Source organism: Rhinolophus sinicus, chromosome 8, assembly GCF_057876585.1.
Source record: "Rhinolophus sinicus isolate RSI-liver-muscle chromosome 8, RSI-T2T, whole genome shotgun sequence".
NCBI lineage: Eukaryota > Metazoa > Chordata > Mammalia > Chiroptera > Rhinolophidae > Rhinolophus > Rhinolophus sinicus.
Genome location: NC_142508.1, coordinates 62,000,975 through 62,022,062, shown reverse-complemented (window position 1 = coordinate 62,022,062; position 21,088 = coordinate 62,000,975). Strand labels below are relative to the sequence as shown.

Here is a 21,088-nt window from a genome sequence, read left to right as displayed (position 1 = left end):
CTTGGTCTACTATTACTCAAGACACATCAACTTTCTTTTGGTTAGTGCTTTTGTGGCATATCTTTTTTATTTACATTAAATATAATTGCTAATAGAGTTGGTTTCAAGTCTACCATTTTGCTATTTGTTTTATATTAAATCCGTAAGTTTTTTTATTTTATTTTATTTCTCCTTTCCTGCCTTTTTGGTATTACTCAGTTTTTTTTAAAAAAAATATGTTCCCCTCTATTAGCTTATTTTATTATATATTCTTGTATGATTTTTCTAGGGTTACCCCAAATATGTCAAGATATGCATCCTTGACTTATTACAACCTACTTTAAGTTAATGCCTTTACCACTTCCCAAGTAACACAAGAACTTTACAACTTAACTCTCTTTCTTTTCTCCCATCCTTTATGCTATTTTTATCATATAATTTACATCTATATATTATAATTCCCATAAGCATCTTTTAAAACCAGTTGCTAGCATATGTGTATGAGATCATTTGAAGTGTGAGTAAATAGAAGCCAAGGAGACAAATTCAGTATTGTAGAAGTTTAAAGGCAGGGACAAATTTAAGAGAATTTTCAGAAAAACAAATTGCGAAACTCAGTGAGTAACTCTACGTGGGGAGAACAAGGAAAGACAAGGCTTGAGAATGACCAGAGGTTATAAGCTTGAGACACAGAGGAAACCAATGCTGTGGATATTTATGGGAAGTCCAGGACTAGGATGTTAGGGTTTGGGTAGGAAGAGAGAACACTGAGCTCAAGTTTTGAAATGATTTTTATGTGAAATTAGGGCTTGAAAGATAACCACTGCAAAAAAGATCAGACTGGGAAATCATCTAAATATAATAACACTTTTATTGGAAGTTGTGTGAAGAAGGAGTTTAACAGGGCACTGAATATAAAGAAGGAATACTCATTCATTCATCAAATCTTTGTCAAGAGTCTACAAGGTGCCTAGGTGTGCTAGATGCTGAGGCTATGACAGAACAAATCAGACAAACCCCTGTCCTCTTGGAGCTGACATTCTAATGAGGATATAAAGGATGAGTCGTGGATGGAGTCAGAAAGACATCATTAATTGAAGCAGAGGAGTGTGCCATATGTAATAAGCAGAACCTGTAAGGATGCTGTCCGTGAAACCTAGGAGCTGGAAAAAAAAGCTTGAAGAAATGGTATTGAAGAAATATTGTATTTTAACAGTTCCCAAACTGCTGTACTGTAAATTCTCCTGGGAGCTTTTAAAAATCCTAGCTCCCGTGTGGTACCCCAACCTTATTACATCAGAATGAATGGGGGTGGGCGCCAGGCATCTGTATTTTTTTAAAGTTAGCCAGGTGATTCCAAGTTCAGCAAAGTAGGGGAACCACTGCCACATGTCATCAAATTTAATATGCTATAAATTATATGAAAGAGAAGACTGTCAATGAAAATCTAACAAAATGCTTAAGGTGCCCTCATTGTACGATGCATTTCAGTTTCAGAGATGTTAAAAATGGAAAAATAGTCAGCATCTCAGAATTGATGAAATACTGTAGTCATGAGTGAATGAGCACCCATGGAATGAAAACCACTGGATCTTCCCAAGAGTGTACATGACCTTAGAAGAAAATGAATAATTGAGTGTTGAATTCAGAACAGCACATGTTTTTCAAATTTTCAGTTTGTTTGGATAAGAAAATTAACAAAGACCTTCCCACTATTACACCTCTTTCTAGGTTACCTCCCTTTTCCTCAGTCATCAAGGACCAGGGACTATGAGATCCTGCTGTGCCTGAAACATGGACATTGGTTCCCAACCATGCTTCCTTAGTGCCAGCAATTCTCTTCTCAAAAGCTGGGCCACTGGCAGACATACATACTGGTATTTTAAGCTTTTTAAAAAGCTTCTGATTTCAAACTATACTATAAATCTTTAGTGATCGAAACAGTATGATATGGACATAAAAACAGACACACAGATCAGTGGAACAGAATAGAAATCCCAGAAATAAACCCAGGCATACATGAGCAATTCCTTTACGACAAAGGAGGCAAGAATATACAGTGGGAGAAAGGACAGTCTATTCAGTAAATTGTGTTGGGAAAACTGGACAGCCACATGCAGAGGAATGAAACTGAACCACTATCTTACACCATACCCAAAAATTAACTAAAAATAGGTTAAAGACTTGACAATAAGACCTGAAACCATGAAACTCCTAAAAGAAAACATAGGTAGTAAGCTCCTTAATATCAGTCTTAATAATGTTTTTTTTGGTTCTGACTCTGAAGACTAGGGAAACAAAAGCAATAATTAACAAATGGGACTAAAAAGTTCTTGCACCGAGAAGGAAACCATTGACAAAATGAAAAGGCAGCCTGCTGAATGGGAGAAGATATTTGCAAGTCATATATCCAATAAGAGGTTAATGTCCAAAATAGATAAATTCATACAACTTGATAACAAAACAAAAAAAAATCTAATTTAAAAATGGGCAGAGGATCTAAATAGACATTTTTTTCAAAGAGGACATACGGATGGCCAATGGGCATGTAAAAAGATGCTCAACATCACTAATCATCAGGGAAATGCAAATCAAAACCACAACAAGATACCACTTAACCGTCACCCTAAGATATTGCCCATTGGCCACCCTGAGGTGCTACCTCTCCTGCATGATGAACTTCACAGGATTTTCAAGTCACACACACACACACACACACACACACACACACACACACACACACACAATCAGCCTTGAGTTCTCACCATCAGAGTCACTTCTAAGGGTCAACTAGAGACAAATCCTTTGCTAAGTAAGACATTGCTTACCTGGAAGGGAAAACAAATTCACTAGCTAACCCCATTAGCCAGCTAAGGTATCAGTTCTAAGTGGCTTCCAAGTCTGAACCATGTGTATAAGATTACAGTCATGACCCAGGCAGTGATGCCCAGCAGAGAGGGCAAGGAAGACCCTAAAACACTGGCACCAAGCTGGAGAAGCCTGATGCTGTGAAGTGGAGGCTCCTTCTGAGCATGAGCCACCCACACACACACTCCCATACCACCACCACCCCCACCTCCTCCGCCCCCAACACCTCTCCCCTTCCATCTGGGCCTTGGGAGGGTGCATCACAGCAGGGAAGCAGGCAGAGGCCATGTGGGCCATGGCTGAGAAATGCCTTAGGAAATAGACCAAGGAAACTTCTGATAAGCATTTGGGAACAGTGTACCCTGAGAGCCAGCCAGGTTCTGGTGCAGGTGAGCCATCCACCTGAGTCCCATGACAGATCTCTCTAGAAGGAATGGTGTTAAAATGGATTTCTGCTTTTGAGCCATCAGTGCAAGAAATCAGGGGTTTGTGTAATTATAGCCCCAGGAAATTGTATGAAATTAGTCCTGGCCACATAGAGAAATCAGTGCAGCTGTAACTGGCTAAGCCCCCAGTGACCCCCCTCTGCTAGGGAAGCACTGGACTCCTTCCTCTGTTGTGGGATGTGATCCAATCAGTTCTGGCCAGTTGTGTTTGTATTTGTCTCTTCTGCGACACACAGAGGTGGTAGAAAAGTCAGTTATCTTTATCTCCACACGTAGTATAGCCACTGGCAGGAAATAAGATCTCAGCAACTTATTGTTGGAAGAATGAGTGAGCGAAAGAACAAATGAATATGGGTCAGCCCTATTCTCCACCCACCCCACCCCAGTCTCTCTGTCTCTAATCTATATACTCATATGTACATGTGTACATACAAATTTGTGTGGGTGTTTGTTTTTAATGGTTATATCAGTATCTCAAATATAGTTGAAATTCTGACCCAACCACAGTGATTTCTTTTAGGTCCCCAGACAGGATCTACACTTTTTGCTCTGTTGAGATAGGAAGATGTCACTAGATCCATTAAGGGCTAAAAAATTCAACATCCAAGGGAATGGCCGAAGTGCGAAAGACTGACCAGTTTCTCAGACAAGCAAGAACTGAAATGGCAGCACCAAGGTTACATGTCTGCCACATGCTCAGGGCAGGACGGGGGTCATGCTGACCCAGGAAATGACCCCAGGCACAGCTTTGTCCCTGGACCCACCAAGGCAACCCTAGTGATTAACGGGTATCAGGTGTCACAGCCGGTTGCCTTCAGTAATTGTAACTCCTTTTGTTTCCCGTGGGACACTTTCCAAATGGAGTTTTCAATGCCTGGGAACCCTCTTGTCGGCTGGCGAGAATGCAAGGAGTTGGCATGTTTACTGCGTTTCCTCTCCTACAGGCCCTGCCCTTTGGAGCCTTGCCCCTGTGTTACTGCCCAAGTATTTCACAAACCCTCTGTGTGCCAATGCTAGGTCATTCCCACCCTGCTCCTGAACACACACTTCTCAGCCCCGTTCTCTGGTGTCCTCTTACATGTGACAAGTCACACTCACTTTATTTCCCACATTTCTAACCACAACATTCTTACAGAAATTTTCCCTGACTGCCAAGATTCGTTCAACAGAGAGGGTAGGTAACATGAAAGCCTGAGGACAGTCCCACAGTGTGCTGGCACCAGAAATCTGCACCTGGAGGAAAAAGACATCCTGAAGTGTGTCTTAGCCAAGCAGAAAGCAGATGACGTAGCTTGTAGGCAAATACAAGGTTACAGCAGATCTCAATCTGGCTTTTTTTATTAGCTAGAATTAAATTTGGCTAAATATGAGAGAAAACCCCAACTAACAGTGACTTAAGCACATAAGATATTTTCTCAAATGAGAGAGGTGGGGAAGTAAGCAGACAGAGGTGGTTTTGTCAGTTCTATGAAGCTCTTTCCAGTTTTTGCCTCTGAGGTGACCGTGATACTCAGTTCTAACACGGCTGTCAGCTCCAGCCATCATCCTCACGTTCCAGTCAGCAGACGACTCCCAGAAGTAGCACACAGTACTTTCACCTATCTCTCTTTGGGTAGATTTTGGTCATACATCCACATCCAACTATAATGTAGATCAGGAATACAGCCTTTATTCTGGGAATCCAGAATATAGAACTGATTATAAAACAACTGGCCTGGTCTCTTCAGAGGTGACTGTTCTAGATTTTAAGACTAAAGAGACATATAGGTGAGCCTTGATGGACTATAGAAGATATTTTGAGGACAATAGGGAAAATTAGAATATAGACTGAATGTTAGTTGATACTATAGAATCAAGGCTAATTTTCTTAGGTGTAATCATAGAATTATGTTTTGTAGGAGCATGCTCTTATTTTTAGAAGATGCAGGCTATGAAGTACTTAAGAGTGAGGTGTCCTGACACCTACCACTTCCTTCAAAGGTGTTCATCAAACTACAGTATATAATGAGGTAAAAAGATTGATAAAGAAAACATGGAAAAGACAGTAAGAATTACTAATAGTAAGATAGGTAGAGGGGTATGGATATTTATTACACTATTCTTCCCATTTTTCTGTATGTCTAAATTTCTTATTATAAAAATTGGGAGAGAGTAGTTCTCTCTTTGGTTTGGTTGATCCGCAGTCTTTTTCACGTGAAGTTGACTGGGAATGATGTTCCTGTCAGTACTCGGAGCCCGTCTGCAGGTGGTGGAGTGAACCCCACAGTCTTAGCCAGGGCAGATCTCAGAGCTGGTGGGTATTGGGGGAGGGAAGATTGCCTCTTGGCCCTCGGCTTCTCAGAGGGTCTTCCCCCATCACCCGGGAGGCAGCACAGCAGCAAGGATCCACAAATACCATCATCTTTTTGAGATAACAACATGGCAAAGATAGAAAATGAATCCAAGCCATCTTCGTGGAGGCATCAGCCGTCTGTCGGGACACTACTGGGTAGAGTAGAACAGGGGCTAGACTTGCCATCCGGAGAATCTGTCCTCCCTCCACCGTTTCTGCCCATATCACCTTGGAGCAGGCACTTAACTTCAGTTTCCTCATCTGTAAAATAGGATCATAATCACCGCTTCACCCACCTTCAGGGCCGAGGATCAAAGAGGATACAATGTGTGATTTGCTGTAAACTTACAAACGTACAGATTGTTAGCAAGATGACCTCGCTTGTCCCAGAACTACTTCATTCTATTAGTATCCCACGCCAGTACCCACAGATACCAGGACCAAACGAAGTTTTTCCACATTCTGCTTGTGGTGCTTTGGAAGTAGCTCCACAAATTCTTTGACATTCCTCCCTTCAAAAATGGAACCTAATTCCCTCCCCTTGAGTGAGGCCTGGACTAAGTGACTCACCCTTAGTGTTGCTAGATAAATATAGGGTTGCTAGATAAAATACGTGATGCCCAATTAAATTTGAATTTCGGAAAAACAACAAATTTTAGTTCAAGTATGTCCCAATTATTGTATGAGATATACTTACACGAAAGTGTGTTCATTGTTTATCTGAAATTCAAATTTAACTGGGTATCCTGTTGTTTTTGTTTGTTTTACTAAAGCTGGCAATCCTATTCTAATGAATAGAATGCCAGGTCATAAAAGGCATTCCAGCTTTCACCTTGCTCCCTCTCTCTGGGAGAAGCCAGATGCTGTGATGTGAGGACAGCCCTGTGGAGAGATCCCTGACATGTCCAGCCAACAGCCAGCACCAACTCAGGAGCCACATGAGTGACCGTCTTGCAAGGGGGTCCTCCAGCCCCGGTTAAGCCTTGAAGGACTGCAGCCCTGGCCAATGTCTTGATTAAGCCGCATGAGAAACCCTGAGCCAGAACCACCCCACTAAGTTGCTCCTGAATTCCTGACCCATTGACACCATGTGGGATAATAAATGATTATTGTTTCAAACTGCTACGTCTCAGAGCCTCTGGCTCAGCCCTGGCTGGCACTGTGCTTCCTACAGAATGTTCCCTGCCTCTAAGGGGCTCTGAGTTTTGATTACTAGACCCCACTCTATCAGACCAATCAAGTACCCAGGGCAAGTTTCTATGAAAGCTTTTTCTAAAATGTAATGGCACATAGTATGAAGTCTGTGAAAAGAAGATAAATTTTTGAGGCAAAAGGAACTACTCATACTTTTCAGAGGTCCCCCGAGGCCCTTTACCTGCATCAGAAGGAGGCACTCGGGCCGTGGGGACCAGTTCTGCTGATTCCTAGCTCTTTTAATCTCTCAAAGCCGTGGTTTCATCTGTAAATATAGGCTTGGTGATACCTATTTGCAGGACTTTATGATGATTAGAAGTATTAAAAATAACTCTTACAAGGAGGGTCAGTGTACCAAGCACTACTGCACTTCACGTCATCCTCATAACAACCCTTCAAGATGGGTACTGAGCTTCTCCCATTTTACACATTAGGAAACTGAGGCACACAAAATATACATGACTGTCCATGACTAATAAGTACATAACATGCCTAGCACGTAGTATGCATCTTTGTAAAAGTTGCTGTGAAGGTATCCTTAATCCTCCAAACCACTGTTTTTGCAGCTGAGAAAAATGGAGCCTCAGCAAGATTTGGTGAATCTCCTACGGCCACTCCAAGTCCACGTGCTCCCCCGACCCACGGTGAGTCATGGAATCAACATCCCTGGGACCTTCCTGTCCCCGCTCTGGCTGAGATGTCATTCTCCTGATTTTACTTCCTCACTTCCAAACTTTCCCTGCTGGTGCTCCTGGCTCCCAGGAGGTGGGGAGTTACAAATCACTGCCTCGAGATGGCATGGACCAGATGCCTAAAGTGGAGGCCATAATTCACATCTGGCTACACAGCAGTTTAAATGGACTGGCATGACATCAGCTCAAATTTTAAACACTGAAGATACCACATAAAACATGCAGATTTTCACTTTCTCTGATCAGATGAGATGCTTGCTGGCTGGCCCTCCTGGGTAGCAAGCAAGCCACCTGGAGCTAAAGAGCAAGGTCCTCTTAGAGATGGGAATTGTTTGGGAGGAAGGAGGTAGACAGCTTTTATTTGGGGGCTACATTGTTTAAATTTCCTTATGAGTAGGTATTATTTTCATAGTAAGACAAAAGCCAGGGAAAAGATCTTTGAAAAAGATAGCAGGAGACTAGATGCTGGTTTCTTGGCAAAGAGTGGCTGGGCAGAGGGAGGGCCAGGCTGAGGCCGAGGTGGAAAGATGAGGCAACAGGACACATTATCACTATTGCAGCTACATGCCTCTCCACAGAGCTACTGAGAAATCAAATTTAAAATACAACCTGTACTGCAGTGATGGGAACAAAGGTGATTTTGTTAGCTGTGAAGTTGTGCCAGACATCAGCAGCATTTCCCAGACCAGGATTGTAACTTCTCCTCACTGTTTGCTTTTTGGTATTGAAAAGAGTAGCGTTTCTCTAGCTAATGACTACTTCTTCCGCCTCTTGGCCAGTATTGTGAAGCACCTTGAGAACCTGTTTGCCAGATGGCACCCTAAGTCATAGATGTGAAAGCCGGGAGACAGCAAGCACATTTCTTGTGATGAGTTGAATTGTCTTCCCAAAATTGATATGTTGAAATCCTAACTCCCCAAAACCCCCAAGTGTGACCTTATTTGGAGATAGGGTCTTTCCAGAGGTAATAAAGTTAAAATGAGGTCATTGGGGTGGACCCCGATCCAGTATGACCCGTGTCCTTAATGGAGATCAGGACACAGACAGAGGGAAGATGATGTGAAAACAGGGAGAGGACAGCCATCCACAAGCCCTTTTCTTTCAACTTTTGTCTGTGTTTGAAATATTCTCAAAATAAAGCTAAAACTTAAATAACAACAAAGATAGAACAAAACAGTCAAGTTCCTGAGAAGGCTGCTGCAGACCCCAGGTAGCAGTAGCCTTCCAGAAAGGGCTGGAATTTAAGTCCAGGTTTTAAATGGCTTTATTTTTTTTCGTGATTCCCCCCCATACACACAAATATCTCAAGTCCTTGCAGTATTAAAAAGATCCTGGGATTTGAGTCTGGAAAAAATCCTGAATGCAGTTCATGATCTGACAAGTGACTGAAGAAAGCTGTGTATTGATTCTGGTGACCCTCACGATTGGTTTTTAGTCTGAACTGGCTGCAGAGAAAGGGCTCTTGTCATTTGGGCGATGCGTCCTGAGACGGAGTCCCTTCTCTCCTGATCCAGCCACAAAGTCTCACTTGAGTTAGTGGGAAGGTTCCAGATCACGCTTCCACCAACAATGTTCTCACCTCCGATGATCCGCTCCAATGGCATCTGTGACTCTGGTAAAACCCTGCTCCCTGGAAAAATAGAAAACAGCAATTTCAGCAAATGGTGGACCCTATTCTTACAAGAAGCCCAAACCCACCTGGACGACATCTGCTCCATAATTGCACCTACCTCTCTCTCTCTCCCAAACACAGACCTCGTGCCCCCCACACTGTCTTCACCCAGAGACCTAGAGACATGAATACCAGGTCTTCAGGTGAAGAAGGCAGTCGATTCTAAGTCTAGACAGCTCCCTGACATCAAGCCAATGTTACCGAATTAATGGGAAATACCACTACAACTCCTCTATAAACACCATTGCCTTGGAAGTCAAAGGAGCAACAGAGTAATTTTCCCCTGCGTTCACAGTGTGCCCCTTAAATCCTTTTTGTGTGACGAATAAATAGACAGATGAATATCATCCTTTTGGTTTGAGTCAATCAGAACTGATACCATATTAACTTCTGTTATAAGCCATACGTGGCCCCACTCACTTCAGAAGGGCCTCCAGCTCCCGTTTGACTCTGCCCACTACGGGCGGCCCCCGGTAGGTGAGGGCCGTGTACAGCTGCACCAGGGAGGCCCCCGCCCGGATCTTCTCCAGAGCATCCTGCCCACTGCTGACACCGCCAACCCCAATGATGGGGACTCTGCCTGCAGAGAAGCACAAGGTAACACCATGAGGAAGGGCGGACGATGTGAGAACCAGGAGCTCCGTTTGGATTCAGCCCTCAGCTCCCCTGCTGAATGCAGCAGTTCAGGGAACACGGATTCTGTTCATGACCCCAGAGTCCAAGCCACACACAAATCCAAAGACACGGACACTGACTCCTTGCCTTGCATGAGTGCATACATCTCCCGGATGGTTTGCGTTGATAAGTCCCGGAGGGGCTTCCCACTCAGCCCTCCTGTTTCAGAGCGCAGGGCACCCTGGAGGCCAGGGGGGCGACTCACTGTGGTGTTTGTGACAATCAGTCCATCGATGCCCAACTGCAGTGTGAGACAGAGAAAGAGCCCTCCAGCTGTGGCACTGACGGATGCAGAGAAGCTTCCCTGGAGGGTCTGATACAGCAGCCAGGCCAGGCCCCCACACCTACAGCCCCCAGAAGCAAGACCTCACTAGGCTTCTTGAACAAGTGTCAGAATGAGCCTCAACATGGCAATAGGTGCCATCACGTAGTACCACCCCTAACGTTCCATTAGGACAGGGTTTAATCCTTACAACAACCCACTTTAGAATGTCCTGTCCAAGGCCTCCAGGTAATAAGTGGTGGAACCAGGATCTGAACCCAGGGCTGCCAGGCTCAGTCTGTTTCCACTATTCTCCTATAACACAGAGCCCTGGTGTTAGACTGAAGAGAAAGAATATGGGCATACCTCAGAGATATTGCAGGTTCAGTTCCAGACCACCACAATAAAAGGAGTCTCACAATAAAGCGAGGCATAATCCTTTTGCTGCGGGGGGAGGGGGGCGCGCAGGGATGGGGGGTAATCGGGGGTCTTGACTTCTATTTATAAAAAATGCAATGCCTGTGAAGCACAATAAAACAAGGTATGCCTGTACTCCAGTCTAACCCAGACTGGCCAAGGATGCAAGCACAAGCTTTGAGGCCCTTGATGGATGAAGAGGAGGAAAGAGAGAAGGAAAGAAGCATGAAAAAAAGACACCAAACCAGCCCTCCGTATCACAGAACGGAAACCACAGGCTGCCGTCTGGGCTGGCCCAGCCAAAAGGGGCAGACGCTCCCCAGTCCCGCCTCGCACCTCTCTCACCACACTGGCGATATCCTCTTTGTCCTGGGCCGTGAGGTCAGGCGCAATCTTCACCAGCAGAGCTGGCTTCTGTGCCCCCTTCAGGGCATCCCTCTCCTGCAGCACCTAGAGTGACACGTGGCCAGAGATGGGGACCCCTGAGACCACAGCCTGAGTGAGGGTGCAACTATGACCTGCCCAGATAAACTAAAGCATAAGCAATTTCTCCTTTTTGGAAGACAAAGCCCTCAGTTATGCAAAAGACCCCATCAAGGCGAATCCGATTCCATTCTGTTGAACCAAAAAATCCCCAAGGTTGAGTCCCTAATGTGGTCACTGACATCAGCTAATGTAATAACAGTTAGACTTTTGTTCCTAAAGGACATAACAAAGGAATTCTGTCAGAAGTACTGAAATGAAAAGTCATTCCATTCATTCATTCATTCAATGTTCTAGATACTAGGGACAGTGTAGGAAAATGAGAGACATGGTCCCTATCAGAGACCTTATGGTTTAAAAGCAGGGACAGATAACAGCAATTAATTACTATTGAGCATAATCAGTGTTGAGATTAAGAGATTCGAGTACAGTGAGGGGTCCTGACTGGTCCAGGTCGAAGGACAGCTCCTAGATAATGACATTGAAGCTTCCCCCTGAAGAAGGAACAAGAAGTAGATAGGACAGGTTGGTGGAGTGGGACCTAGAGGTGTAATTGCCCACCTTGGTCAGCAGGTGGCGCAGCTCAGCCTTTCCCTGAAGGCTCCGCAGCCCAGCCGTGTTGGGACTGGACACGTTCACTACCAGGTAGGTAGTCAGCCAACGGCCCCAAGACTCGCACCCCCTCTGCGTAGTCCGAGGCAGCGTCCACCGAGGTCTTATTTTTCCCCAGGTTAATCCCCAGCGGCAGCCCACCTGCAAATACCGCTGGTCAAGGTTTTGTCCCCACACACCATTTCCTTGACGTGAGCAGCCCATGGACACAGCCTTCTAGGCCTTCCCCTCTCTCCAATGAGAACTTCGGCACCAGCTGACAAATACTGCGAAGGGCATGGTGCTGCTGCCTGCTGAGCACGAAACAGCTCAGCACCTTCGTCTGCGTGGCAATGTTTGGGCAACTACCTGATGTTTTACAGCATTGTGCCCTTGTTCTTTTTAAAAATTAAATGGAAAATGGAGAAATTCAGAATGCAAATACTAGTGATAAAATAGGCATGGCTCACAAATGTAATACAACTGAGAACAGACAGAAATTAACAGGCATGTCAGAAGGGGTAACTGTTTACTCTCAAGGGCTGCTCCTTGGACTTGGGTGGAGAGCCTGGGTGTGCAGTTGTGAAGAAAATCCAAAATTAAGAATATGCATAAAATACCGGAAGGTATTTTCAATTATCATGCCTAAAATGCAAAGGTATAATTATTTTATAATTTCAGTTCTCTGAGAAGGGCCTCCCCTTTATAACTAGGATGACCATACATCCCAGTCCTCAGGACAGCCCTGACTACTCCGGTAGCCTGGGCATAATTATTAATGCCTGCTCCCCGTTCACTTTCCAAAGTGCCTCAATTTGCACAGTAAGTAAAACAGCCACCTTACTTAAAAATGGGATTATCACTTGACTTGCATTTTGGACTTTCAGAAAAAATACATTTCAGAAACAGGCTCTGTGTGAAAGCAAGGGGTTGTTTGTACTTCTCCGAAGATACCATCTTATCTGTACAGGTCAATGGTATGTCAGTGGTACTGGCTACTTTTCCATCTGATAGTTGGGAAAAGACCTGAAACATCAAGTTAGCTCACAAAACGTGTGTCAGGTCAGGAAGGACCAAAGAACAACATCTAGTCCTGCTGACCCCCTTCTCATACCCTAAATGTAGTCACCCTTTTATCATCAGCTTGAAAGTAAATGAGATTTGTGTAGCTAATTGTTGGGGGAGGGGGCAGCGGGCTAGAACCCATCAGACAGGTTATATAACAAGGTCTCCACACTTCCCATGTCTAGAATCCATCAAGCCAAAGACATTTAGAAGCTGTCATTCTTTGCCACACAGGTAAATTGGCTTGAAAGAGAGTACTGCTTTCATGTAGCGAATGAATCTTTCATTAATAGTCATCTGGCCAAACTGACAAGATTTTGGAGTTAGACAGAAATTGCTGAATTACTCTATCCCCAAAGGGCACCACAGCTTTCGTCAACTCACATCCCTTGGCATGGTGCTAGTGATAAGCTGTCTTTAGGGCTTCTAGCTGCTGGTAAACAGCTATAGCTCTGCTATAGGACTTTGCTTCACTGCAATGAATTTAGCACCAGAGTGGGGGTGAGGGGATGGGCGAGGGAGGACAGGGGAGAAAGCTGGTGTGAAGAACACTGTGAACAAAGAAGGCAGAAGAGTTATCACAAACCATAAAAGTCATATTATGACCTTCAAAGTTCCCCAAAAGGTCTATAGTATAACAGGGTCTAGTGCTGTCAAAACCAGGGATTTCCAAACAAGGTTACTTCCTACTCCCAAAATCAGAGATTGCTAACAGCCTCAGTCCTTTCAACTTCCTTCCTGAAATGAATCTGATATCCAGAGGTTTTTCTCATTTCGCCACCAGGACATCTAATGAGACTAAAACTTCCTGGAAGGAGTTCCAGAGGGATCCAACGAGAAGAAAGGCGATAGCCCCAAACAATCTAAGGTCTGGTGAGGATAATACAACCCTACCCCACTAAGTGCATCCTGAAGGACAGACAGCAGAGCGGAGAGCCCCTGGGAATGAACATCAGCATATACGAAGGTGCCTTCAAAAATGCCTGGTATTTCCAGACTCCCAAATGCCAAGAGTAGTTACCCTGAGTGGGGAGAGTGTGAGTACTTTTAATTTTCTTCTCTATGCTTCTCTGCAGTTACTAATGCTTCTATAATTAACATGTTTATTCGTACAATGGACAGAAGGACAACAGAAGCAGAACAAGATGGCGCTCAAGCCATGCCTACATCTCACTGCCTATGTGATCACAGGGGGGCCACTCTCCTTTGCTCACTTCCAAGCTGTGCAGTTAAGATATAACATAGGTTATGTAACAAGGCAGAAACTAAGTGCATCTTTGCTGAGTTGTGACATTCCGTTAAAATCTTGCAAACTGGTAGAATCAGGAAAATTCCTCTGAGAGAGGAACCCTGAGTTCTGTAGTGTTTTTTCTATTGCTCAATCATGTCTGTCACTAGGAACGTTCCTGATGTTTCCCCCACATTTCCTCCCAATAAATGAAGAAAGACCCTTTAACGCAGCCCCACTTTACCTTCTGTGAGCCTGGCCTGCATCTGCTGTCTGGCCCGTAACCTGTGTTCCACCACAGAGAACCCGTGACTATTAAATCCGTATCTGTAACATACAAGCAGATGGGGAAGGGACAAGGTTAGAGCCCTCAGCCAGAAGGCAGAGACTTTGGAGACATACATGGTTCTATGGCTATACATATAACTTTTAAAAGCAGAAAAGAAAAAAAATGAGAGTCAGTTCTTAAGACTTCCAAGGTCTAAACACCCTGGACCTCCTAGAGAACATGTCAGAACACTATCAAACACAAAGGGAAAGGGAAATTAAAATTTGCAAACAAGCCACCCAGCCAGCTAGCACTGGCTACAGCTCAGCCTCAGCCCTATAGCTGCCCCAGACTTGTATGAGTCCAGCACCCCCTCCTCTTTACCTATGCACCCCCCACACACACCCAGTGGAGCCCACTCTGACAAGCCCGTCTTTCCACCTCCTGCCACTCTATGTCCCCATCCTTTCTGCCTATTAAAATTGTCTTCTCTTCCTGACTCAGACCAAACTCTCCCTCTCCTCGTTCCATAAAGCTGCCAGACACAAATGATCCCTCACCTCTTGGCATTCACTGAGCACTTTGCACCGATCTTTCTCCTGGCTCGGGATCTATATGTATGCTTAAGTTCCCCTACTGGGTTATGATCTCCTTGAGGATCAAGGACATGTCTTACTTCTCCATCACCGTACCACTAGACACTCCACAACGGCAGTGACCTCATCTCTCCTGCTCATCTCTGTCTCTCCAGCCCTACTTGTGGGTCATTGACCTTTGGCCATTCCCCCTTCCTTCCTGCCCTGATACTGGGTGGGAATGACAATATCTCCTTTCCCAGCCACACTAGCCACTGAAGCATGACCGTGCGACTGGGCATGATCACTGAGATACAAGGTGATGCCTACCGGGGAGCTTCTGGGAACCACTCTCCCCAGTATCTAGGCTTCCTTTTCCCTTTCTGCTCTCAGACGTCCCCATGAAAGGACACAACCCTTGTAGCTGGGTAGATGTCTTACAAACAAGAAGCTATGGTCCAGAGAAGTTGGGCCAGAGTCCTGACATTGCCGTACTGCTCAACCAACCCTGCCTACTACAGCTGTTCTGAGAAGAAATAATAACAAATGCCTATTGTTTAAGTCACTTTGTTACTTGCAGCCAAAAACACCTAACAGATAGAGTGGCACATGCATTTGCTGACTTGCTGAATGAATGGGTGAATTTATTCATTAAATTTATTGAGTATGCCAAACAGAGCAAGGAGGCTGAACACACAGGCTCTCCGCTCTCGGCCACTTCTCATCTACAGGATTCTGACAAGTACCGTCACCCTGGAACCTCCAGTGACTTGGACGTTCTAAAGATATCAATCCTATCCTGCAATGTAGCAGAAAGATCTATAACTTGATTGCTAACGCTGAAAAATTTACCTGAAACAAGCACAATAAAGCGGGAAGTGCAGCCTAATAAATGTCACATAGGTGAGTCTTCCAGAAGGCCAGTAATGGCTTCAAAGATGCCTATCAAAACCTCCCAAGGAGGCGCTTCACGATTCTGTTAACAAAAAGTAGGAACTTCTTCGCTTTCTGGGTTTGATGTTGTGAAAATTGCACAGGGATTATAAAGAGAAGGTCTTTACACAGTCTACAAGGATCTCTCTTACAAAAAGCAGCTGCATATATTGACGATTACATTTTCCAGTTTACTGAAGGCTAGGGCTATACTGTCCAATCCAAGAGCCATTAGCCACATGTGTTACTGAGCACTTGAAACGTGGCCAGTCCACACTGACAGGTGCTGGAGAAAAAAATACACTGGATTTGAAAGACTTGGTACAGGAAAACAAGGTAAAGAGCTAATTAATCATTTTTGTGTTGATGATATGTTAAAATGATATGTGGGGAGGTAGAAAAGAGTAAAGGGGGGTCAAATATATGGTGACGGAAGGAGACTTGACTTGGGGTGGTGAAAACACTGCAATATACAGATAATATATTATAGAATTATACACTTGAAACATATATAATTTTATTAACCAATGTTACCCCAATAAATTTAATAAAACTAAAAACTAAATAAATGATAAATAAAATGATATTTAGTATATTAAGTATTTCAATTAAATATAATAATTATCACAAATAATTAAATAGAACATGTTACTAAAATTAATTTCACCTATTCCTTTTTATTATTTTATCACGGCTACTAGAATATTTTAAATTACATATGGGGCTCGCATTATATTTCTACCAGACAGTGCTGGGCAAGGGCATTAGAGTAACAATGTGGAAAAAGCACGTTAACATCAAATACAACTAAAAAACTCTAAAGTCAAATACACCTAAATCCATACCCAAGCTCTCAAGCTTATGGTCTCGTGGTTGTAGCTAAATTATGTAGTTTTCCAGGTTTTAGCATGTGTACATGTTAAACTGAAATCCCAAAACCTACTTTTATGCCTGGCACATGGTATATGTTCACCATGATCCCTGAACATTCCAAGTGCTAGAATAATGTCCACACTGCATGACAGAAAAAAAACATCCCATGCATTCTGCTGGGAAGAAGGCATCCCTGTTACCTCTGGGCCGCTCACCTACCTGTTAATGATGGCTTGGTCCTCCGGGAGACGGAAGACTCTGGGTCTGGGGTTTCCCTCCTGAGGTTCTGGGGTAACACTGCCTATCTCAACAAAACCAAAGCCCATCTTGTAAAGTCCATCCACAGCCTCTCCATGCTTGTCAAAACCTGCAGCAATTCCTACTGGATTTCGGAACTTATGGCCCAGAACTTTCACTTCCTAGGAAGAGGGAGACAAAATCAGAGGTACACAAGGCTACACCAGTGTTTCTTAAGGTTAATTTCTGGCACGTCTATGTCAGAATTCCCTGGGGACCTTGTTAACCATCCGATCCCAGGACCCCTCTCCAGACTAAGGAATCCGAATCTTTGGAGGATGGTGGGCAGAATGGAACTCTGAAGGAATCTATTTTTAGTGGCACTCTGCAGGTTATTCTGATACCTGCCGGAGTTCAAGAGCCATCAGGCTTTGTCATCCAGCACCAAGACTAAGGAGAAAAACTGTGTTGCCACCATGGGTTGGATAGAAGATAGACACTATGTTTTCCAGTTACCGCTAACATTAATCCCTTCTTATCCACTATCCGTGGTGGGAGAGAGTGGCCTGTTGGTGTCAGCCTCTAACTAGTGCTATTCTGAAACAGTGTCAAGCAGCAAAATCCTTGAGTCAGCTTAGGAAGTCAGACCCACCTGGGTCCCTTCTCATCCAGGCTAATTCAAAGCCCAGTGATGTCCCCTAGACATCACTGTGGGGCGCTTGAGGGAGCAAAGTGCTCTGCTAGGCAAAAGTGATGGCTGGGCTCCAGATCCAGGCTGTGGTTAGAGACAGGTTCTTCCCTGTCAGACACTCTTATCCCACTCTTTACTCATTTCTGTTACACCAGGTTCCAGGACATTCAAACTAGCAGTTTGGGATGAGGACAGCTTAAAGAAAAGAATACTCTTTCTGATTCTACAGTGCCCTTCAGTACTTGCGTATGGTAAGTCAGGTAAAATGCCACATCTGCTCAAAATTTCAGGATGGGGACGTGAAAGGAATTCTAAGACAAAAAGGGGAAATGCAGAGAAAGACCCCTCTGATTTATAATAGTGACCCTTCCCCAAAGAGGTCTGTATGCGTCTTATTTGTTGTCCTCATGTTCACAGCATTCTGATGTCCCCCATGTGGTAAGAGTCTCTGAGATGGAAACTGGCGGGGCTTACAGGATGCAGATCCTAGGACACGGATTCTTGTTTTGTTTGTTGCTGTAACCCTGGCACCCAGAAGAGCAGCAGGCACATGGTGGGGCCCATGTGTTAATGTAGGACTGAATGATGCTGAGACAGGTTTTTATATGCCTTCCTCAAAGGGCATGGCTAGACATGCCTATGTCACATTAGATGATTAATGACTGGCATGCTTCCACATTTTGCAGAGGTGAAGACTGAGCTACCTGAGACCTCAGCAAGGCAGGCCAGTGGCTAAGGAGATGGTTGCCAAGTCAGACTCCATAGGTTTGAATCCTGGCTGTGTGACTGTGGGTAAGTCATTTAACTACTCACTGCCTCAGTTTCTTGATGTATAGATGAGGATGAGTTTTTCATCAGGGCTAACTCGGGACTCTGATTTTTCAAAAGAATCAGCACCAGCTTTGTAAATTAGGGGACACTGACCTTCACTTTGTATTGCACATGGTGTTTCAAGATCACCTACCAGCATGTCAGAGTCTTGAAACGTGGCACGAGGAATGAGCCCCAGGGAGGTGACATGAACAGCCAGCCTGTGGGCTGACTCGGGGTCCAGCAGCCCCTGTAGAGTCGGCATCAAGTATTCAGCATAGAAATGCTCATCCCCCGTGGCCGTCAGGTAGGAGGCGAAGAGAAGTCCTCCACCCCCCAGGATGACCAGGGCATCCTGGGCCCGCTTCTGGAAAAAAGAGCCCATTGTCCAGGCTGTATGCAGCACCCTCTCTGAGCCCTTTACACCCACACACAGAGGACATAATCACATGTCACATGAATGATGTCCCTAGCTGGTCTCCGTTATTTCTACTCTTGCTCACACATAAGCCTCTATAATCAAAAGCTGTAACTACACTTCTGCTGACACACACTCTTCTGGCCCTGAAGGACTCCAGGCCTGAGTTTCAATAGAGACAGTACTGGCCCCTAAGGGACATGTGGTGGGTATTTGGGAGGGGATTTTAATAGATTTAGTGAGCAGGAGTCAGTGAAGTCAGACATCCTGCATTGTTTTAGACTTTCTGGCAGATGAATTGTGCTGGTCATGTATGACTGTTGAACATCCTACTGATATTCAGTAGATAAAAAATACCTACTCATGTTAGCTGAGCCTAGAACCAAACTATATTTCACCAAATAAACACAAACTGTCTCCTGCAGTTTTTATGTGCATTGACTTTGGCAGGAATACAATTACCTTGTAAATAGAGGGATGACTATACAGTTTTGCATAGAACATTACCAAGAATTGTTCACTATCTCAGAAAACCCCGTTAGGAATGGTACAGTGCTTTAGTTGGGGCAATTGACAAACATACTTGTAGCACTAGAATTTCTAAGTAGAGGCTTAAACACTTGACTGTCTCAGTAGGTGAGTCATGCCCTAACATTTACATATTGAAATACATATTTTATTATAAATTAATTTCTCTTTACATTCCAGTTAGGGCTTTATGTTGACTTTTAAAAATTATACACAGAAAGATTACATTACACATAACTTCTATTTCAGGATAATAAAGGGGGTTGCAAAATATTTTTTTTTTTAAGGAGCATTAGGTCTTACTGGGTGAAGAACCACTCTCCTAGCTCAAATCTGGTTCATACTTTTCTCTAATATTCACTGCCAGATGTTGTCACTCATTCATTCATTAATTCAATCATTCATCAACTAGTGATTGAGCACTCATAGGTGGGCTAAACAGACCAAGTCCCCGCCTTCATGGGGAATACAATCTTATGAGGAGACAGAAATCAATGATCATGCAAATATGTAACTGTGACAATTGCTATGAAGAAAAAAGTACTATAGGGTAATGGAAGAACCCAACCTTATAAAAGAGGTAGGTAGCCTTCCTTGAGGAAGTGACACTGATATTAAGAGGGTAAATAGGAGTTAACTAGGAGGCAGTGGGGGTAGAAAAAGTCAAAGGGCTCTTTCCGTGGCAGAGGAGACTGTGATGCACCCAAGGAATGGGGGGAGAGGAAAGGTTTGTTTGGAACCAAGGAGTAAAAGTATGGCTTGAAAAAGAAGTTGGGGAGACAGGCAGAGGTTTTGGCCAGAATTAAGATTTCGGTTTGTTCCCTAAACAAAGACGTGACATGATCAGATTTGCCTTTAAGTATCACTCTTGGCTGTTGATTGATACAGATCAAGTATTCATTTGTCTCTCTCCTGGTCTCCAGATTGAGGGAACGCCCCTTAATGTCAATCAACAAATATGTGAGCACCGTTAGTTACATAGAGCCCTCGCCCTAAAATTTTATCTAGGATTGGGACGTGTCTTCTTGTAATTTCATTCCACGTTGGATGCTGCACACAGTGCTAGGAGACCGAGTGTTCACTGAGCTCCTCTGTGCCAGGCTCATTAAGTTTGTCCCACGTGCGCTGACATCCACCCAGACACGCACGTGCCGTTTACACACAGACCGAGTACGTGAACAAATGCACACTCACTAGCCTTTGCACACACACACACGGGCCCACGCTCTCGGAGCCGCCTCCCGTCCACATCGCGCCGGGGCTAGCCCTGCATTCCCCACTAGCCTTGCTCTCATTCGGACTCTCTCGCCACTGGAAGAGCCCCAGTTTCTAAACTCACTTTCAGCTGTCTCCACGCCATGCTCCTTCCGCCACTAGGCCTGCCTCTGTCCCATTTCCATTGGAGGAGATGGTGGGAAGACGTCTAATCCCTGCCCCCGAGGCTGCCAACTCACCAATCGTCGGGCAGAAGGGTGGGTAGGGCGCCTCTGCTCCACCCCGAGGACCTGGTTGGACGCTGGAGCGCGCGCGCGCGGGCGCAATCGCAACAGCCACGCCTCTTCCGCTCGCCAGCCGGACTTCCGGTGTTCTTTCTGGGCGTCGCGGAAGTGCAGTTAGGCGGAGGGCGGAGGTCGTCGCGGAGTTTGTCAGCGTCCTTGCTACCTGGACAAAGATAGCTTATATGTGGTCTTCATTTCTAAGCAATACTGTCACCAAATTTTATGATCATTTAAGTTAAACATTTTATTGATATGCTTTAGGTAAAGCATGTATTGAGAAAGTATATATCAGGCACTTTATAAAAAGTTGAAATGAATTACAGCACTAAAATATCTGCGTAGACTTTAAAGA

The 21,088-nt window shown here is 44.5% G+C and overlaps 1 protein-coding gene across 1 annotated transcript; it reads right to left on the bottom strand.

Annotated features, from left to right (window-relative positions):
• Positions 1-8,757: 8,757 nt before the first annotated feature.
• DHODH (dihydroorotate dehydrogenase (quinone)) lies at positions 8,758-20,708 on the bottom strand. The gene is given in 10 exon segments (XM_019757145.3): positions 8,758-9,141; positions 9,604-9,763; positions 9,946-10,099; positions 10,874-10,987; positions 11,582-11,671; positions 11,673-11,773; positions 14,149-14,231; positions 16,773-16,972; positions 18,446-18,658; positions 20,577-20,708. Coding segments are annotated over 10 exon segments (1,191 nt in total). The 5' UTR covers positions 20,598-20,708; the 3' UTR covers positions 8,758-9,086.
• Between the last annotated feature and the right edge of the window lie 380 nt (positions 20,709-21,088).